Genomic DNA, 20561 nt, shown 5'->3' with positions numbered 1-20561 from the left:
TAAGACAGGTTTGGTGGTATGGGTATGGGTAAGTTTAAGGCAGGTTTGGTGGCATGGGTAAGTTTAAGACAGGTTTGGTGGTATGGGTAAGTTTAAGACAGGTTTGGTGGTATAGGTATGGGTAAGTTTAAGGCAGGTTTGGTGGTATAGGTATGGGTAAGTTTAAGGCAGGTTTGGTGGTATGGGTAAGTTTAAGGCAGGTTTGGTGGTATGGGTAAGTTTAGGACAGGTTTGGTGGCATGGGTAAGTTTAGGAAAGGTTTGGTGGCATGGGTAAGTTTAGGACAGGTTTGGTGGCATGGGTAAGTTTAAGACAGGTTTGGTGGTATGGGTAAGATTAAGACAGGTTTGGTGGATACGGGTAAGTTTAAGACAGGTTTGGTGACAAAACGTTTAAGACAGGTTAGGTGGATACGGGTAAGTTTAAGACAGTTTTGGTGGACACGGGTAAGTTTGACAGGTTTGGTGGCATGGGTAAGTTTAGGACAGGTTTGGTGACAAAACGTTTAAGACAGGTTTGGTGGATACGGGTAAGTTTAAGACAGGTTTGGTGGTATGGGTAAGTTTAAGACAGGTTTGGTGGTATGGGTAAGTTTAAGACAGGTTTGGTTGTATGGGTAAGTTTAGGACAGGTTTGGTGGTATGGGTAAGTTTGAGGATGGGTTAAGATGTAATACATAATTACATGCAGGTTTAATTAAAATATAAGTACAATGTAATAACATGTATGGACACAATAAATGAACTGTATCAAATGACTAATTAAAATGGTATTACATTTGACATAAATACACTTAATATAACGTGGGACCTACTATATTTTTTAAACAGTATGCAGAACAATACACATTATGTAACGCTACACATTTCAAACAGTACATGTTGGTCACATGACTTACTGCATTAATTCTTTGTGTCCAGTAATCATCTTGGAAATAAAAAGAGGTATTTTTAGTAGGGATGCACGATATATCAGCCATCAGCGGTATCAGTATATGTTCATTTTTAATGTTATCGTTATCAGCCCGATAAGAAAATATGGCCGATATATTAAAGCCGATAGATAATGGATTATTTCCTTCAGCTGAGACACTTCAGATGCGCATTTTTCAACATGATGGTTTTGAATTGCTTGAAATATGATTGACTTCAAAAAGGAAAATACAGTTAAGTGCAACATGTGCAGCGCAAGTCTGTCATATCACCTACATAAAATTATAATGAGAACATCATTATACTTGTGTTTTGGACATAGTTTTTAATAAATAGTTTTGTTTTGTTTTTGTAATAAGGCTCTCAAAATTACATAAAACTTTGGATATAAATTTATCTAAATTTAGCCAATATATCAGTTATCGTCTTTCAAATATAAAGAATTATCGGTTATCGGTATCAGCCAAAATTTTCATATCGGTGCATCCCTAATTTTTTGTCAGACAAATAACAAGTCAACAAAAAGTTGTGGTGGATTTGTGTTCATCAATAAGTTGCATTGCATTGTGGGATACTGTACTCAGTGCAGTTTAATACTGTACATTTTGGCAAGTGTAGAAAGTAATTCAGATATTATGTGCTTAGTGAAAAATTGCATACTATAAAGTTTTTAAACCTGAAGTGAAGGGAATGAATTTACTAATTTTCACTAATGCTTAAAGGCAAATGCAAACAGGGGTATGTGGTACCAAGATGCAATTTGATGGCGTAGTGTAATACACTTTCCTTTCACCAGCAAATACATACTTTTAGGACAGAATATACATACTTTTGCCATATAGCATAGTACCATTATACATGGCAGAAATTTTAACATCAGACTGTAGCTATGAACATAACCTCAATATTATATGGCATTTAATATAGCAAAGTGTTACTAAAACAGACATATTATTGGAGAACTATGATGTCAAAATACTCAAAACAATAATTAGCACAAAGTGTACGCTCGTAAAAGAAAATGAATTGAACAACGTTTGCCTCAGCATTGCTGGTTATTAAAGGAGAATCGCTCATTGGAGATTTAAGAGGCTTGTTTTACAAGGCTCATTTGTGGTTTTTCCCATGTCATTAAGCATAAATTAAACCTCATATGAAAACATGCGTTATTGTAGTTAAGTGGTGATGGGAATGATTTCAGGAATTCAGGTTAAAGGGGAGTTTGGGAAATGGAAAGTGGATATTTTATGGTGTTTAACTGGTCACCATTACTTTTAAGTTTTTTTTAATCAGCTCCTTTTTTTAACTTTATTTCAAGGGGCTACTTTAGTCTTTCAATTGACTATAAGTAACTTTGCAACTACACGTCAACTAGAAATTATTAGAGTATTAGTTGACAGTCTGCTTAATATCTGCTGACTCTTTATTTTGATGCCCCTTCAACAAACATTCCACTGACTAGAAGTAACTTTGCAACTACATGTCAACTTATTCTACAAACCCGAATCCTAACACCTAACCGTAACCTAACAGTCTACTAACAGTCTTGCTACAGTCTACTAATACTCTAATGAGAGTTAGTTGAATGTCTAAAGTGGACCATTGGAAATAACCTTTGAAGTGTAACCTTATTTTTGCTTTCACTAGTTTAATGTGAATGGTTGTACAGTGTCATTTTAATGGTAAATCTTTATTTCGATGGTCCACTTTAACCATTTTACTGACTATAAGTAACTTTGCAACTACATGTCAACTAGCAGTCATTAGAATATTAGGACTTGTCCACAATAATAAGCTTTCATTTGAAAACATCTTTTTCTCTCCGGTTTGGTCTTCTATTCACACTGAGATGGAGTTTTTGTCAATGAAGATGGAGCTTTTTGAAAACACTCCCTCAAATGGATAAATCTGAAAACACTGTTTTCACGTTGTAGTGTGGACTGTGAAAACGGAGGCTTTTGAAACCGATGATTAATGTTTAGTCATGTGATGCATATTGTACCCATAATATCTATGGTTATACCAGTATTGTTGTGCCTGCTATTTACTTTCATAGTGTTGCTAAAGATAAATGTTCCTTTGTAGAATCTTCATATTACAGTCCTGTAAATATGACAGGACGTTGTGAGTGTCTGTTAGAAATCAGGAATGGTGAGAGAACATTGTGCTTGGTACGTTTTTCACTTGGGTCTCCAGCCCGTCTGGCTAGAGCTCTTCTCATAATGTTTACTCATCAGGTCAGTTACGGAGAGAAGACGGTCTTATGTGGCTGTTCGAAAGCATTCATCCACATGAGCGTTTACACTACGAAAGCAATCCGGTCGAATGGGTTTTCAACTACCTCTGGAAGTGATAGAAAGTGGACAAGCTCAAAACGTCCCAGCTTGAGCAATATGACTGTGATTGAAGCCCAGTTATTTAATTTTTCACGAGTGGCGCGCCACGTTCACCAGCGTGCTCCAAAAGATTTGCGCGAGCCTTTCCTATCGTGGCGCTGATTATAAAATGTGCGTTCCATTTGAATTCTATTGAGAATGTATCACTTTAAAAAGCTTTGGAGAAATTCAAACATGATCTAAAACAGCCACATAAACTAAAAAGGCCGATCTCCAACTTAAATCAGACAGCTTTTTAAATTACTCATGACCACCTTTAAAAGAATTTAGCACATTCCATTGTATTTATTATGGAAATTTTTGACTAACTTGTAGAATTTACAATATCTGTTAAGGGAATAGACATTTCACTAAAGATTTATGTTACAACTGTGGCATATTGAAGCAATAGTTTCTAACTGTGTAGGAGGCTATTTTTCATAAATGCTATAGTTAAAAAAGAAAGAAAAAAGTTAGCATTGGCCTTACCATGGTGATGAGGAGCAATGGTCTTACTTGTAATTATATTCTTATTGTAACAAATGCTACAGTTAAACATTACAAGAACTATGTTACTTTTCATAAGGCCAAGAAAGAGCTTTAAATTATGAACCTTTTTGAATTATTGACTTGATTGATTTCCCCCATGTGTAAAATGTTTTCTGCTAATAATGACAGATATTAGGAAAAACCTGCTCTCAGATATATCAAGAGATGACAGGAAATTAACATTTTCAGTATAAGAAAATCTTAAGTAAAGATAGTTTGACTTCCCATGGCACTTTGTGAACAAGTGATTGTTAACTATAGGCTACTTTATTGCAGTTATGTCATAAACCAACTTTGCATGTTTGGAGCATTTTGCAGGACAATTGCAATGAAACTTAACTGATTTCTAAGTACAAATATTCAGCGCCTCATAAAAAAAAAAAAAGAATGTTTTGAGGGGAAAAAAAACATTTAAGTATTTTTTAAAATGTTTATTTGCACTGAAAACTAAAAGTAAATATCTGCATTTACACGTGCAGATCAGCTTCCCTCTTGCCTCCTTTTTTCTTTTCCTCTACAGGAAGGTAGGCCATGATGGCTTGTGTTATTTTTAACATTAAAATAAACAGAATGGATAACAACCACAAACCTCAAACCACTTTAATCTCTCACAAAACCCCTCCTGTCATCACCAATTTCTGGCAAAGACTGATTCAGGTGCCAGCCTGTGTTTTAAAGTCATGTGATGAATGTTAGACGTTAGGAAAGTCTGTGAGAGAAGAAAAAGTGCATTCTGAGCAGCGCGGGTTGGAGGTCTTCAGTAAACCATTTTGACCCTCGGTGGCTGCGCCGCGCGGTGTGTTTATATAGGTTTCGCCAAAGGGAGTTCGGAGCTAATTTATGTAGCATTCGAATACAAAGTGTACTCAGCGCTACAGGACTAGAGGGCTAGTCGTTGTGTATCAGTTTGATGAGTGTGTGTTTATACATGCTGCACATGTGCTGGTGGGGGTTTCTGAACCGGTACAAGAGAGCAGCCGCTCCATAACTTTCGAAATAAGAATCATAACATTTTATAATCAGGTTACTTAAAATGTGTTGGGGTCAAAAGTGTCGGTCAGAGCCATAATGTTTCTTCAAACTGTGACAAAGGTTATGAAAGAAGTTGACAACTTTTCAGGTTTAAAACAAATTAAGCAACATCTGTGACACACTTATAATGGCAGGGAATGGGGCCAATTTTTGGAGAGCAGAAATGTGTAGCTTATAATTTTATAAAAGCACTACCATTAATATTCGGTTAAAACGTGTGTATTATTTGAGCTGTAAAATTGTTCTCGTCATTTTTATGGTTGTTTTAAGGGGGTTTAGTTGTTGTCATGGCAAAGAAGTACTTTTAAAGTACTGATATGAAATGCATTAAGTTTTTTGACTTAAAAAATTATATGATCAGTAAGTTATAACAACATATATTTTTACATTGCTTTAACTCACTAAAATAAGTTACGCAATTTTTTTTTTTTTTACTTTTTTATTAGTTATACAAGATTCAAATAATTTTTTAAGTCAGTTTAATGTAATTGAAGTTGAAATTACTTACACATCCACGTTGATTGTACTTGTGGGAAAGTGGGGCATTTGTACATCTTTAAATGTATTTCCGAATTATCTTCTATTGTCTTTGAAACATTAATATACGTTAAATACGCTTTAATGTAACTTCTATTGTGCCTTGTTTAATATATTTGGAATTACACATTTGTTGGATGAAGTTGCAATTTAGTCCATTTTATATATAATATTGAATAACACACTTTTAGTTAAAGTTATAATCAAGCGCTTTAGATGTGCTTTAGTATGTTAGTCTTTACATGTGCTTTAGTATGTTAGTCAACACATCAAAAAAGTGCACTTAAAACACGACAGAATATTATTAAAACAATGTTTTAAAATGTGCTTTAAAGTCAAACTTTTAATTACAAATTGAACTTTAAAAGTGCACTTAAGTGTGTAAAGAAACAGTCATGAAAGTGAACTCTCTCTAAGTGCCCTTACTGTAAGTGGCATTTCATTTCATTAATATTATCTGCAAGTAAAGATGTACATTAAGCAATGAAAAAATTTGGAGTACACTACAAGCGCACATTCAATACAATTAAGCGCACTCCCTTTCACATGGGCTTCACTGTTTATTAAAAGATTATGATTATTAAAAATGAAATGAAATGAATACAGTTAGATGTATTAAATGAACTTTTATGGTAATCAACCTTATGCCACAAATGCTGCTGATTGAACCTGAAAAATTCCTCAACAGGTTTGAGTTCAAACTTAAACAAATGATCAAACACAAAGAACAGCCCACACAATGTGTTTACAGCATTTGATGTAAACAAGAGTTTTTGTTAATCTTATCATGACACTACAAACTACATTAAATTGTCATGTTCTATTATTTAGATGCTGGCGTTCATACACTGTGCAATCCAGACACTTAAGACCTTCTCCTCTCTTGTGTGACAGACTTCTCACTGAAAGCAAGGTTAGGTGACATCTGGGCAACATCATGTGTGTGAGAGCAGCCCCAGACGCAAAACAATGGGTGCGGCCTCAGTCTGTGAGCCGAATCCCTCAGCTGCAAAACGTATACAGCGAAACATATACAGCCAGTATGTGCGGCTGTATCGCTTTATTGTTTTAAGTTCTGGTTCCGGCCTGTTTGTTTGCTGGAAAGTTTAGTCTATGCCTTGCTGCCATGTGCAGAGTTGAACTAGTGACAATGAATGCCTCCATTTACTCCCCAGATGTGTGGATGAAATGTTAGTGCAGTTTTGCCCTCTAGTGGTGACTGTGAATAAAGCACATCTATCTATCTATCTATCTATCTATCTATCTATCTATCTATCTATCTATCTATCTATCTATCTATCTATCTATCTATCTATCTATCTATCTATCCATCTATCTCTCCATCTATCTATCTATCTATCTATCTATCTATCTATCTATCCATCTGTCTATCTATCTATCCTTCTATCTATCTATCTATCCATCCATCCATCCGTCCGTCCGTCCGTCCATCCATCTATATGTCTGTCTATCTATCTATCCGTCTGTCCATCTATCTGTCTGTCTCTGTCTGTCTATCTATCTATCTATCTATCTATCTATCTATCTATCTATCTATCTATCTGTTTATCTATCTATCTATCTATCTATCTATCTATCTATCTATCCTTCTATCTATCTTTCTCTGTCTATCTGTTTGTCTATCCATCCATCCGTCCGTCCGTCTGTCTATCTCTCCGTCTATCTATCTATCTATCTATCTATCTATCTATCTATCTATCTATCTATCTATCTATCTATCTATCTGTCTGTTTATCTATCTATATATCTATCTATCTATTTATCTATCCATCCATCCATCCGTCCGTTCGTCCGTCTGTCTATCTCTCCATCTATCTCTCAGTCTATCCATCTATCTATCTATCTATCTATCTGTCTGTTTATCTATCTATCTATCTATCTATCTATCTATCTATCTATCTATCTATCTATCTATCCATCCATCCGTCCGTCCATCCATCTATGTCTGTCTATCTATCTGTCTGTCCATCTATCTATCTATCTATCTATCTATCTATCTATCTATCTATCTATCTATCTATCTATCTTTCTCTGTCTATCTGTTTGTCTATCCATCCATCCGTCCGTCCGTCCGTCCGTTCCATCCGTCCGTCCGTCTGTCTATCTCTCCGTCTATCTCTCAGTCTATCCATCTATCTATCTATCTGTTTGTCTCTGTCTGTCTATCTATCTATCTATCTATCTATCTATCTATCTATCTATCTGTCTGTTTATCTATCTATCTATCTATCTATCTATCTATCTATCTATCCATCCATCCGTCAGTCCATCCATCTATCCGTCTGTCCATCTATCTGTCTGTCTCTGTCTGTCTATCTATCTATCTATCTATCCATCTATCCATCCATCTATCCACCTATCTATCTATCTATCTATCTATCTATCTATCTATCTATCTATCTATCTACAGCAGGGGTGCCCAACCCTGCTCCTGCCGATCGACTGTCCTGCACAGTTCATCTCCAACCCTAATCAAACACACCTGCCTTTAATTTTCAAGCGATCCTGAAGATGTTAATTGGTTGCTTCAGGTGTGTTTGATTAGGGTTGGAGATAAACTGTGCAGGACAGTCGATCGGCAGGAGCAGGGTTGGGCACCCCTGATCTACAATATCTATCTAACTGTCTATCAGTCCATCCATCTATCTGTCTGTATGTCTGTCACACACACACACACACACACACACACACACACACATATTTACACTGTGCGTGTTTCTTGAGCAGAAACTCATCATATTAGAATGATTTCTGAAGGATCATGTGACACTGAAGTAATGATGCTGATTCTGGTTAAGAAAAAAAACTTTTTTTTCAGTGCAAACAGCCTGTTTCTGTTTTTTTACTCAAGTACAGTACATACACACATAGTCACGCAGTCACACACAAAGTGTGATCAGCTGAAAGCAACGGTGTGCAGATTGCAGACCATCTGCTCACTATTCTCCCGATTATCAAAGTTGAGGGTTGCATTTTCAGTTCATGCTTATGATTTGATTGTGAGCATTGCACATTATTAAAAATATCCCACCATCAAACCTTTATGAATCCTGCATAGATGCTGTGCAATGAATTTTGATCATTATTACTATTATTGCACAATAACCATTACAAGTCTGCACACTAGGAAGCCTAGAGATTATGCCAGCACAGATTTGGCATTACGCCTGTTCTTTGGCTTCACCTTATATAAATAGAGTGGCAGTGTTTGAAAACAGGCTCGTCTCTCTGTGTTCAATCCGTGACTGTTTTACAGTACACTAGATTGTGCTGGGACTCTCTCTCTCTTTTTCTTTTTCTTTTTCAAAATATATTGACTTTAAATGAACCCGTTTACTTGGTTCCTTTTGTCACAATACATTTTGTGTGGAAGTTTCTTATTTGTGGTGTAAATATGGAAGAGGCTGATGATGTTTGCAGGGGCTAGAACTAAATTGCTTTGGATTGCTTTTGGAAATTTTGCTTATAAGCTGTGCAGGTAATATTAATCATAATCCAATTTAGTTGGATTGTACTGAATTTAACATTATGTATTGTTGTTGACGCAATAATAAGGTATGTTGGTTATTGAGTTCTCTTTTTAATGAATTCCTTGTTTTTGCTAACTCTATTAAAGCTTCCATATGTGGCGATTTTAATGTCAATTCAGAAAGCTCAGCCTGATGGATGGTTTCTAATGAAACACGTTCTAGTGTGTGGTTCAGATGGGGCAGAGGTCTCATTATGAAGTGTAAAATTTCACACTTTTAATGACACTTCAGGTGGTTGCACGTTGCAGGCAGCTGAAGTGGCTCATGGCCCGGGTGAGCATATGGGTAGATAAAGCTTAACCCTGACCTTTTTGTGAAGTATTTTCCTCATTTATTTTGTCCTTTTCAAAAATAAAAAAGACAAGAAACAAACCAATCAGCCCCAAGATGAATAAGTACAATATAGAAAAAGTTAAGTTAAAAACTTGTTCACTTAGAATTATTGCATTGCAAATAAAAACAAATTATAAATTGATTATAAATATAAAAACAATATATTTTTAAGTTCATTGCAAAATCAATATATCAGTTTTTTAAGAGTATGGGGTATTTGTGGGGTATTGTATTTTTTTTACATTTATTTTAGACATTTAGACATAGCTTTTATTGTTAAAAATCGATTTCTCTGTGAAGACCTTACTGTTGCACACTGAGTTCATGCAGCCACATCATTTCTGATGTGAATACTGAGAGAAAATTATGTTTGCAGGTTCAATTTAGACTGTAAACACTTCAGAATATGTATAACTCACTCCTCATTGACCGTATGCAGATTTGAAGAATATATCAGACCACTGAACGGATGTACTTGCATGTTATTGTACCTAACGAGCCACTCTCTGTGTGTTTGTGTGTTTTACAGAATAAAAGCAGACACACAGGCCAGTCCTGATGGCAGGCGCTTGGGGGTCAGCCTGCACTGGACTCTGGCTCTAGCAGCCCATTGGGCCCTCACTTCAACTCTGAACATTTCACAGGTCAGTGAGCACACACACACACACACAATATTGTTTCACAATATTAGTGATGGCATTGGATAGACTTCATTGACTTTATCTCAACATAATGATATTTTCTATTGCCTAACCGCACCCCTACCTACCAATCACAGAAATATGCGCAAAACACTATATTTGAATACAAATTCAAATATGATTTATATGCTTTTTAATTAGCGGTGACCAGTAAAATGTCCTCACTAGTCGAGTCGGGTGTCATAATTGGGTGTCATATACATTTGGCCATCAAAAGTAGTTAAACAAGTACACACTCACACACACATACATACACACAGAGAGAGAGAGAGAGAGAGAGAGAGAGAGAGAGAGAGAGAGAGAGAGAGAGAGAGAGAGAGAGAGAGAGAGAGAGAGAGAGAGAGAGAGAGAGAGAGAGAGAGAGAGAGAATGGAATGCATAATGTTAAAAAATTATTATAATTTTATTAAAAGACATGGTAATACTTTATTTTAAGGTGACGTAGTTACACATTACTACATGTAGTTCCTACAGTAATAACAGTAAATTATGCATAATTATAAGTAACTAACCCCAAAACAAACCCTTACCATAACTCTTTAACAAGTACATGTAGTTAATTATTATTACTCTGTACTTCTTTGAGTAAGTACAATGCAACTACGTCACCTTAAAATAAAGTGCAACCAAAGACATTAATACTATTATCCAGCCACATTGACCAAAGTGAAAGTAAAGACATTTATATTGTTACAAAAAAATTTTATTTTAAACAATGCTATTCTTTAGAACAACAACATAATAAATGTTTCTTGAGCATCAAATCATCATATCAGAGTGATTTCTGAAGGATCATGTGACACTGAAGACTGGAGTAATGATGCTGAAAATTATGCTTTGATCACAGGAATAAATTACATTTTAACATATATTCACATAAAAAACAGCCATTTTAGATTGTAATTATTTTTCACAATATAATTTTTTTAGTGTATGTTTGAGCGAATAAATGCAGCCTTGGTAAATCTTCTTTCAAAAACCCTACCAACCGCCAATATTGAATGGTAGTGTAATTAAGTAATTTAATTTATTTAATCTGATTTTCTTAATAAACATTAAAATTGCAAAACGAAAAAAAAAAAAAAAAATTATTGATGGCCTTAAAACATTTTTTCATTTCTCATTTTCTTTATTCAAAATATTTCCTATTTTTTCCTCTCGATTTTAGGGTGAAATATGCCCTAGACACGTTCTCGACAGGTTTCGTGAAAATTACACCGATGCCAGATTCTTCCATGCATAGCTCAGTAATATCTTCAATATGAGCAGTTATTTTTTCCTGCTGCCCTTTTAACCAGCCAGGAATCCAGGCCTCCTTACAGACAGAAACTGTTTCTAATAACTTGAGAAATGAATATGCACACTTCCATGACAATGATTGTTTTTGTCTCTTTGCCAGCAGGACGAGTGCCCATGAGGTCGTTGACGCTGGTCCTGCTCGTCCTGATCAGCATCCAGGCTGCACTCATCATGGGAGGCCACACCCAGGCGCAGGGGCCAGCCAATCAGCACGCAGCAGCACGACACTCCCCCAGGCCTCACGGCCAATCCAAGCAGGACTCGCATTATGAAGACCAAATCCCCACCGTGGACCCCAAACTCTTCAACAAGCGCCGCTACCGCTCACCTCGCGTGCTGTTCAGCGACGTGGTCCCTACGGAAAATGAAACGGGAGGCCCCAAACGCCCACGTGTCCGGCGGAAGGCTAACGACTTCTTGCATCGCGGCGAGTACTCGGTGTGCGACAGCGAAGAGCACTGGGTCAGCAACCTGACCCGTGCCACAGACTTAGCGGGCAATGAAGTCACGGTGCTGCCACACGTTCGCATCAACAACGTCGTGAAGAAGCAACTCTTCTACGAGACCACATGCCGCGTGTCGAAACCCGTCGGGGCCCCCAAGCCAGGTCAAGGAGCCAGCGGCGTTAAAGCTGGAACCTCTAGCTGTCGTGGGATTGACAACCGGCACTGGAACTCGTATTGCACCAACACGCACACCTATGTGCGCGCGCTAACAACCTACAAAAACCAGATCGCCTGGAGGTTCATCCGAATCAACGCCGCTTGCGTGTGCGTGCTCAGCCGCAACTCATGGAGGCATTGAGTGATGTATTGACTGGTGTCTCAGCCAACCCACTGCAGCCTCCTGTCGCAAGCCCCTCCCACCCGTCAATGATAACATCGGTACTGGTGATCCGAGACTCCGCCCCTTTTCTGTTCTGCTCATGACATCACAACCCACTCCCCTCCTACCCTACCTCACTCTGTAAATTATTGGTTGTTTAAGTTATGAGGACTGCATGACATATTTATATAGTTTATACGGTCAGAATATAAATATAAATATATATATATATATATATATATATATATGTGTATATACAGTATACATAAAGCAAGCTTTTGTTGTGTTGTTGATGCTCTTATTTATTAAAACACCTCACTACAGTATGTCAATGCAAGACTGCTTCTGTCGTAATCTCATTCAATGATCATTCAAACTTAGTTTTTGAACAAAAGCAGTTAACTAAGCCTAACTATTTTACGAGATACAAATTTCTTATGAATTTGTATGAAAAAGCATGAAGGTCCATCCATAAACAACCGTCAGCAAAGGCATAAGCGGATTTTTGTGCAAATGTACAAATGAGATTATGCAAATTCATATGAATTAGCCACCAATTCATCAAAACGTAAAGATAGTTCAGAATTACTATGAGATTGTGTTGGATATGGAAGCTTGTTTCCGCCACAGAATAAAACAGTATAAAAGATAATTGTGACTTTATCTCACAATTCAGACTTCTTTTCTCAGAATTGCAAGTTTATATTTCGCAATTGCAAGTTATAAAGTCACAATTGCAGGATATAAAGTCAGAATTGTGAGATGTAAACTCGCAATTGCGAGAAAAAGAAGTCAGAATTGTGAGTTAAAAAGTCGCAATTACCTTTTTTTAATTCAGTGGCGGCAGAAAGCTTCCATAGTTTGAAGAGTTGCATACAGACTCAATTTAACCGTCATTTTGTGAATAACTTAAGTCTTGAGTGTGCTATTTATTTTCAGTTTTTATAAATGTTATACTTTTTATTAAATCTATGATTAAAGATTAAAGTGTTGCAGTGTTTCACAAGTAGGATGCTTTATTATTAAAGTGTGGAAAGAGTCGATGTTTTTACTGAAGGCAAATTAGATAAATGCTGGTTCTAGCAGAGTTAGTCTCTGTTTGAAGAAAACCATCATATATTGTTTTTCTTGAGCTCAAATCACGTAGCTACTCTAATCCATAGAGTATACTCTAATACTCTAATGCCTATAGTCTTCCATTGTGAGCGTGATTTCAAATATTCTCTGCATGCTACAGTATCCCTTTGTGAAAAAGAAATGCACATAATTCTAAACATTTGTGCATTTTAAACCTTAAAAGTATATTTGGGGAGGGGGGGGGGGTACTTAAGATAATATAATATTACTCAAATAAAAGCCCAAATAATGTTCATTTTGTTTTTCAACACACTTAAGTACACTTTTAAGTAAGTACACTTTGAAATAATGTCAAATTAATTAATGTTTTGTTTTAAAGCACATTTTAAATTATGTTTTAATAATCTTTACTCCTGCTTTAAAGAAGTACACTTATTTTGATGTGTTGACTAACATACTAAAGCACGGGTAAAGCACCAGCATTTAGCTGTGTTATTAAATATTACATTTAAAGTAAATATATTTTAAATGTACTAAATTGCACTTTCATCATTACAACTGTGCAATTACAAATATATTTAAACACATGACATAAAGGTTTCAATAGAAATTACATTAAAGTATATTTGTTTACCATACATGCTTGTCAGTAGCCTGACTACGTCAGACTTCGTACTTCCGCTCAATTTCATTTCGCTTCTGTACTCAGTCTGAGACAGCTTCAGAGCTTTCTGTTTGCCACCGGTCTGGAAACAGCCGGGCCAATCAACGAACAGAGGGCGGGCTGAGAGCCGTGACGTAGACGCTGATTGTACCGTGGATGCGTAGATTTACTTCACTTAACCTGCAAAAGTCGTTCACAGCCATGTTCACTCCGGTATTTCGCTCGATGGTTTTGTTTTTGCATCATACATGTGTTTACAGTGAAAGTTAAATGCGGCTGAGCATGCGCATAACACACGCCATAACCAAACGTTATGTGATTGGCTTACGGGTAACCAATGATTTTAAACTTCAGACAAGCGCCCCCTAGCAAGAGAGAAAACACTTCTCTGTTATGCCATTCCAGACTCTGTCTACGAAGCAAAGTGAAGTAGCAGAGTCTGGTATTACCAGGCTAGCTTGTCAGTACATTCAGCAGTAACTTTAACCATATTTCAAAAATAACTAATTATGAAAATACATATAAAGATGTACTTATGTCCTTAAGTGGGACAAAAAAGAACTAAAGTTCAACTAATTGCAGTTGATATAAATTTAAATTTAAATTAAATGCAATTAAAATGCAATTAAGTGTCCAAAAACATTACATTCAGTTCCTCCTTTTAAAAAGTATGATAAATGGTACTTCTCTTTCACAAGGGTTTAGTTTGAAGCAGGAAAACAATTCCACAAATCCTTGTATTTTTTTTTCCCTCTACATCTTTGCACTGAACCCTCCAACTGATCCAGGTTGTCTGGTTACTTTTAGCAGTTAGTCCCTATAAGCTAATCGGTTACATCGTACGGATAGCAGAATTCAGGTCACATACTTCCAGAACCGTTGGTGTTTGCCAAGAAAAACACAGATGAGATGAATGAGAATGGCAACAGGTAGCTTTTCGGTAACAAACTTTAGCTACCTTTAAACAGCTTAGCTTTAACACTATTCATTTGAGTATACTGCAAAAAAAAAATGTTGCTGCCTTAAATTAAGTACAATCAACTTGGATGCTTAAGTAATTTCAACATAAATTGCATTAAACTGACCAAAAAAAAAATGTGCAAAAAAAGCTGAAAATTGCTTAACTTATTTTGATGAGTTAAAGTAATGTAAAACCATATGCTGTCATAACTTATTGATTATATAATGTTTTACATGCAAATCTAGTTTTGGGATATGAAGAATCTCATTTGGAAAACTATTACAGACTTTTGGCAATGTCCCTTTTTAAAGCTGATGAAAGCAATTTAATGCATTGTCAAATTTTTACTAAGGTAAAATTGAAGTGAGAAGCTGTTTATAACCCATAGCAACAACTGTTTTTCTTATACAGTACTGACAGATGTGCAAGGGTGTATCATAAGTTCATCCACTGACGTAGAGTTGGCACTCAAAAAAAGCATCTCCCTGACCCCGTCTGTTTCCAGCTCAGAAATGAATGTATTGCCTGGAATAGGCTACTAAGGGACTATCTGGGATCCCTCGTGTTCTTTCCTTTCCAATCCATGTTGGATCATAAAAATGAGCTCAAATAAATGAGACAAAACTTGCACTCATAGTGCAATCTGCCATGCAAGATGACCTGGAACGTCTAGCTGACATTTCAGGCTAGAATCTCACTCTGGATCCTTGGGTCACGTCAAGAAGATATACAATGGGAAAAACAGATCGGCATTAATAGTGCATCTCCAGCTATAAAGGAGATCACATGTAAAGCAAAGCGGTCTAGCCGTTGGTGAGGAGCACGCGCTGAACGGCATCTGGAATCGTGCATGGGCATCGTGAATTAATGAAGGTCCTGGCAGCAGTCTGTGAGAGACTGTCCCAACAAGAACATGTTTATGTTTTCTGATTACAGAGTTTAGACAGAGAGAGAAGAAGAGCATGGGAGAGAATATGTATGTGGGTCAGGTGGAGACCAAATGTCACCTTAATGATGATAATAAAACCTGAACTCGCCTACATTGTGGAGACCGTCCAAAGGTCATCTTGATAAAAAAAGATTAAAAATGTCTCAATTAAAATCTAAAAATGGCAAACGGTTTATATGAGGCAGTCCTTTTTTTAGCAGGCAGAGCAAAAAAAATCAATTTTTTGAAGAATGCTGTTGCATTCTTGCTTCATTGACGTGTCAAGTCAGTTATGTTAAGTGAAACAAAGAGATAGAGATATGTTAACACAATCAGCTGATTCATTGTCATTAGCAGTGTTGGGGGTAACGCATTAGAAGTAACTCGACATACGTAATCAGATTGCTTTTTTCAAGTAACAAGTAATGCATTACTTAATTTACAATAAAATACATTACTTTTTCAAATAAGTTTTCCCATTTATTGACCGATAGCTCTCCTGTCGCCATATTGAGAGAAATCGTGAGTAAGTGCAGATGTTCGCTGTGTGTAAACATGATGGTTTCTGTAGATCTAATGTGAGCATTACCTCATCTCACTTGTACAAAAACACATTCTGTATTCCTCAAAATGCAGAGGCGGACAGAGTACACAGCTACATTACTTGAGTAAAAGTACAGATACCCCTTGCTAAATTTTACTCAAGTACAAGTAAAAGTACTACAGTCAGATGTCTACTTAAGTAAAAGTACTAAAGTACTTGTTTTTAAAAGAACTTGAGTATCAAGAGTACAAGAGTACATTTTCTAAATATTGCATTACTACTGCCACAGTGCTTACATTGGTAAACACAGCAAACACTTGAAGCGAAAACTATCATTAACTTGTTCAGAAAATTGAAATAGTCTGGTGAGGTGGGGCCACGGCTTGGCACATTCCCGGGATGCGATATTTTTTTTCACAGGATGGTAGGGGAAGACTCATGAATATTCATTAGGGAAGTCATCCCTGATTGGTCTGATGACCTACCCCTAACCCCACCCCTAAACCTACCCGTCACTGGGGTTAAGACCAATCAGGGATGACTTCCCTAATGAATATTCATGAGTTTTCCCCTACCATCCTGGGAAAAAAAATATCGCTCCCAGGATGGACCTGCTGCGTCTTTATCCATTGATCCATTCGTCCATGGTTTCTACTCTTATCTAAATCTGACCATGGAGTTGACTTTGGCGGAAAGCTGAAGGTGATTGCTGATAGGCTGTCCCAATCAGTGGCGCCTGCACAATCCAATCACATTTGAGAGGGTTTCCGAGATGTTTCTTTTTTCCTATTTTTTTTTTTTTTTAGAAGTAGTAACGGGTACTCAGTTATGGATAGAAATGTAGTGGAGTAAAGAGTACAATATTTGCCTCTCAAATGTACTTGAGTAAAGTCATCATGAGTACTCCCCAAAAATGATACTCGAGTAAAGTACAGATCCCTCAAAATTGTACTTAAGTACTGCACTCAAGTAAATGTACTCAGTTACTGTCCGGCTCTGTCAAAATGAATAAAAACTGTGAAATGCAGACGCAGAATATTACGCAAATCTGCAATAATTAAATATCTTAAAAAACACAAACATACTTTATGTATTTAATCCAGCCTGATCTTACGAAATGCGTCTGCACGCATTGTATTTATCGTGCATATGATACGCAGTTTTTACGTGCATATGATACACACTTTATGGCGTGTAATACCCACGTACCCCACACCACCAATCCTACCCAAGGGGTTTACATATCATATGGGTATCATATGAACGTAAAAACTAATTTTCGCATATAAATTGCACGATAAACACAATGCGTGCTGTAGAGATGCATTTCATGAGTTTTTTAATCTCACTTTATTAACCAATGTCTTTGCTTCTGACCTTTGATGATCCAATTCAGCCAAACTAATGTTAAACTTTCTTCTCCTGCATCCTATTCTGCGATCCAGAACGGCAGCATTTCACCTGTGGTTTGAAAGGGCCTTTACATTTGCCAAATATATAACTTTTTTGTTGTTAAAAACTAAAAAGCAAGCCCAGCTCATGTGAGAAAAAGTAATGCAAAAGTACTGTAACATTACGTTCCATAGAAAGCATTTACATAATGCAATATTACAACATTACTTTTGAAAGTAACTTTCCCTAACACTGGTTATTAGTTATTAATCAGCTGATGATGTTATTCAATGTCAGATAATTTTTATCAACGGTACTGTTCAAAAGTTACTGGAGACGAATTTCTACAATAGGAGACACTTAACGGCTTATCTTATCTTATCTTATCTTATCTTAAGTTTGGGGTTGGTATGATGTTTTTAATGTTTTAAGTCTCTAATGATCACCAAGGCTTTTAATCAAAAATACGGTAAAAATGGTAATATTGTGAAATATTATTACAATTTAAAATAACTGTTTTCTATCTTAATATATCATAAAATGTCATTTATTTCTATGATAAAAGCTGAATTTTCAGCATCATTTCTCCAGTCTTCAGTGTCACATGATCCTTCAGAAATCATTCTGATATGATGATTTGATGCTCAAGAAACATTTCTTATTATTATCAATGTTGAAAACAGTTGAGCTGATTAATTTTCTTTGATGAATAAAAAGTTCAAAAGAACAGTATTTATTTTTAAATCTTACTGCCCCAAACTTTTGAACAGTCGTGTGAACATAAAATGACCCTTAAAACGCATCTAACATTAATGAACTAATAACAACGAGTTAACATAACTTGATAAGGTGTTGTTTTTGTTTCACTTAACTGACAGTTACTTTAATATTAATGTATAAGAGAGTATTATTTAATAAATGTGTGTATAACAGAAAGTGAACACAAGCACTAAACAGCTTCTACTTACAGTATCACTGTCATTATAACTGGATTAAAGCATTAAAAGCCCAAGTGCAGCTGAGATGTAACTGGTAATGTGTCGTGCGATGTTCAGAAACACACTGGGTGGTTGGACTGGAAAGACTGTTGCAGCTGCACAGGCTGATGAGAGAGACACTGTCGAAGTCTCAGTGTCACGCTCAACAATAGCAGGTATTAGATAACATAAAGGCTGCCAAAAACACATGTGCCACTCTTACTTTCTTTTTCTGTGAATATTGTGAGAACAGAATTATGTCATGCCAAGACTTGTCTTTGAAATAAGAAAATTATCTGATAGGCATTCCTTGAATTGCCTCAAGCATGGATAACTAACAAGTTTGTTACACTCGTATACTAGTTTGGTTGCATATTAGTTACATAATAATATGATTATCCTATAGTTTTCCATCATCAGAGACTCTAAATGCTTCTGCACAACAGTTTGATGAATAACGACAAGCTACAATTATGTAGTTATTATTTAACTTTCCTTCGATACGACCAAAGCATACGTATTATTAGCTCTGACTGACTTTTCATCATTCAAATTTCATCTGCCAAAAGTGCCACTTCCTCGGATGTCAGCAGAAACAAGTGCATCATAAGGGAAACTGTGTGTGTCGCTGCTCAGAGACAGTGTTGTTGATCAGAGTTTGAAGTCTATGATTTCCATGTAAATAGTGTAAGTGTGCCATCTTGTGCTCAGAAGTATGTATGCAGTCTGTAAATGTTGGATGACAGGTGAATCTCACAACAGCATGTCTTGGCTTTATTACTCCCAACAATTAAAAAGAAAAATATGACATTTTTGCAAAAATAAAAATGTAGCATTTTTCAGGACCTATTTTTTTTTATGCACTGTAAACCCAAATAAGTAGTTAAAACTCAAAAAATGTAAGGCAATCAGTTGCCTACTTGTTCTTAACTTGAAATGTTTGAGTAAACTAATCCATACATTTAATTTTCATTTAACCTGAATGTGAATATTTTAATTCATATATACTTAGCTAGCTATAACAAGCTAGTACAATAAATGCTAACTTGCTAATTTGTTAATAATAGCATGGTATAGCACTTGCTGTATAAGTGCAGCATAAAAAGCTATTAACATACTTGCTCTCAGACCTAGCCGCCCGCATGCACCACTTGTCACCATGACGGTAACTCTCCTAAAATCAACATTAACAGAAATTCTTCTAAATTAGCATAAAACATCAATCACTACTAAATCTGCCACTTAACATTAATCTTGCACAAAAAAAAAAAAAACATGCTTAACTTTAGCATTTACTCTCCATTTCGAGTGCCATGGGCAAAGCATGCTGGGAAATAGAAATCCCAGCCCAGTTTCAGTTAAACTTAAGATCTTCTAAATTAAAAGTAATAATTTCTTAAAACTCAAAACCAAACAGTTCAGTTTACTTAAAATATATCAGTTCTGTGTACTTGAAAGAAAAAGAAAGTGCTAAATACTCATAAAAGTTAATTTAAAAGTTAATTACTAGTATAATTTAAGTTTGTCCTACTCAAACCAATTGATTATTTTGAGCGTTAGGGTTTACTGTGTGCTGAAAACAATTAAACACATTTTTCCCAATTTCCATTACAATAAAGTATTTTTTTTTTCTAAATATTTTTTTTTCAGGCGGCAAACCACTTATAAATAGACTAATAAGACTATAAAATGACATTAGAAACCATATGGGCTGTATGAGCAAAGCAACATATTTATGACACAACAAATTCAGACAGAACACGATCCCCAAAATGATGTTGTAAATTTAAATCAAACGTATTTCGCTTGTATTGTGAGCATATCTATTGTCAATATAATAGGCAATACTTAACTATAACTATAACACATCTCAACGGTCACTGA

At 36.0% G+C, this 20561-nt stretch overlaps 1 protein-coding gene across 2 annotated transcripts; it reads left to right on the top strand.

Annotated features, from left to right (window-relative positions):
* The first annotated feature begins 9836 nt into the window (after positions 1–9836).
* Positions 9837–12191, top strand: ngfa (nerve growth factor a (beta polypeptide)). Of its 2 annotated transcripts, none has more exons than XM_079848608.1 (2): positions 9837–9953; positions 11410–12191. In XM_079848608.1, exon 2 carries the CDS (start codon positions 11424–11426, stop codon positions 12111–12113), a length of 690 nt encoding a protein of 229 aa, XP_079704734.1. In that variant the 5' UTR covers positions 9837–9953; positions 11410–11423; the 3' UTR covers positions 12114–12191. The 2 variants fall into 2 exon arrangements, with proteins under 2 accessions (XP_079704734.1, XP_079704735.1); XM_079848609.1 differs by having other exon boundaries at positions 9855–9953; positions 11413–12191.
* Positions 12192–20561: the final 8370 nt, after the last annotated feature.

Source organism: Squalius cephalus (assembly GCF_949319135.1).
Source record: "Squalius cephalus genome assembly, chromosome: 18".
In the NCBI taxonomy this organism is placed as follows: Eukaryota; Metazoa; Chordata; class Actinopteri; order Cypriniformes; family Leuciscidae; genus Squalius; species Squalius cephalus.
Note: the sequence above shows the minus strand (reverse complement) of the source record. Positions and strands in the feature narration are given on the sequence as shown.

What these genes read in the sequence shown, in the direction of transcription:
- ngfa (XM_079848608.1), top strand. Translation starts at nt 11,424, where the DNA reads ATGAGGTCGTTGACGCTGGTCCTGCTCGTCCTGATCAGCATCCAGGCT.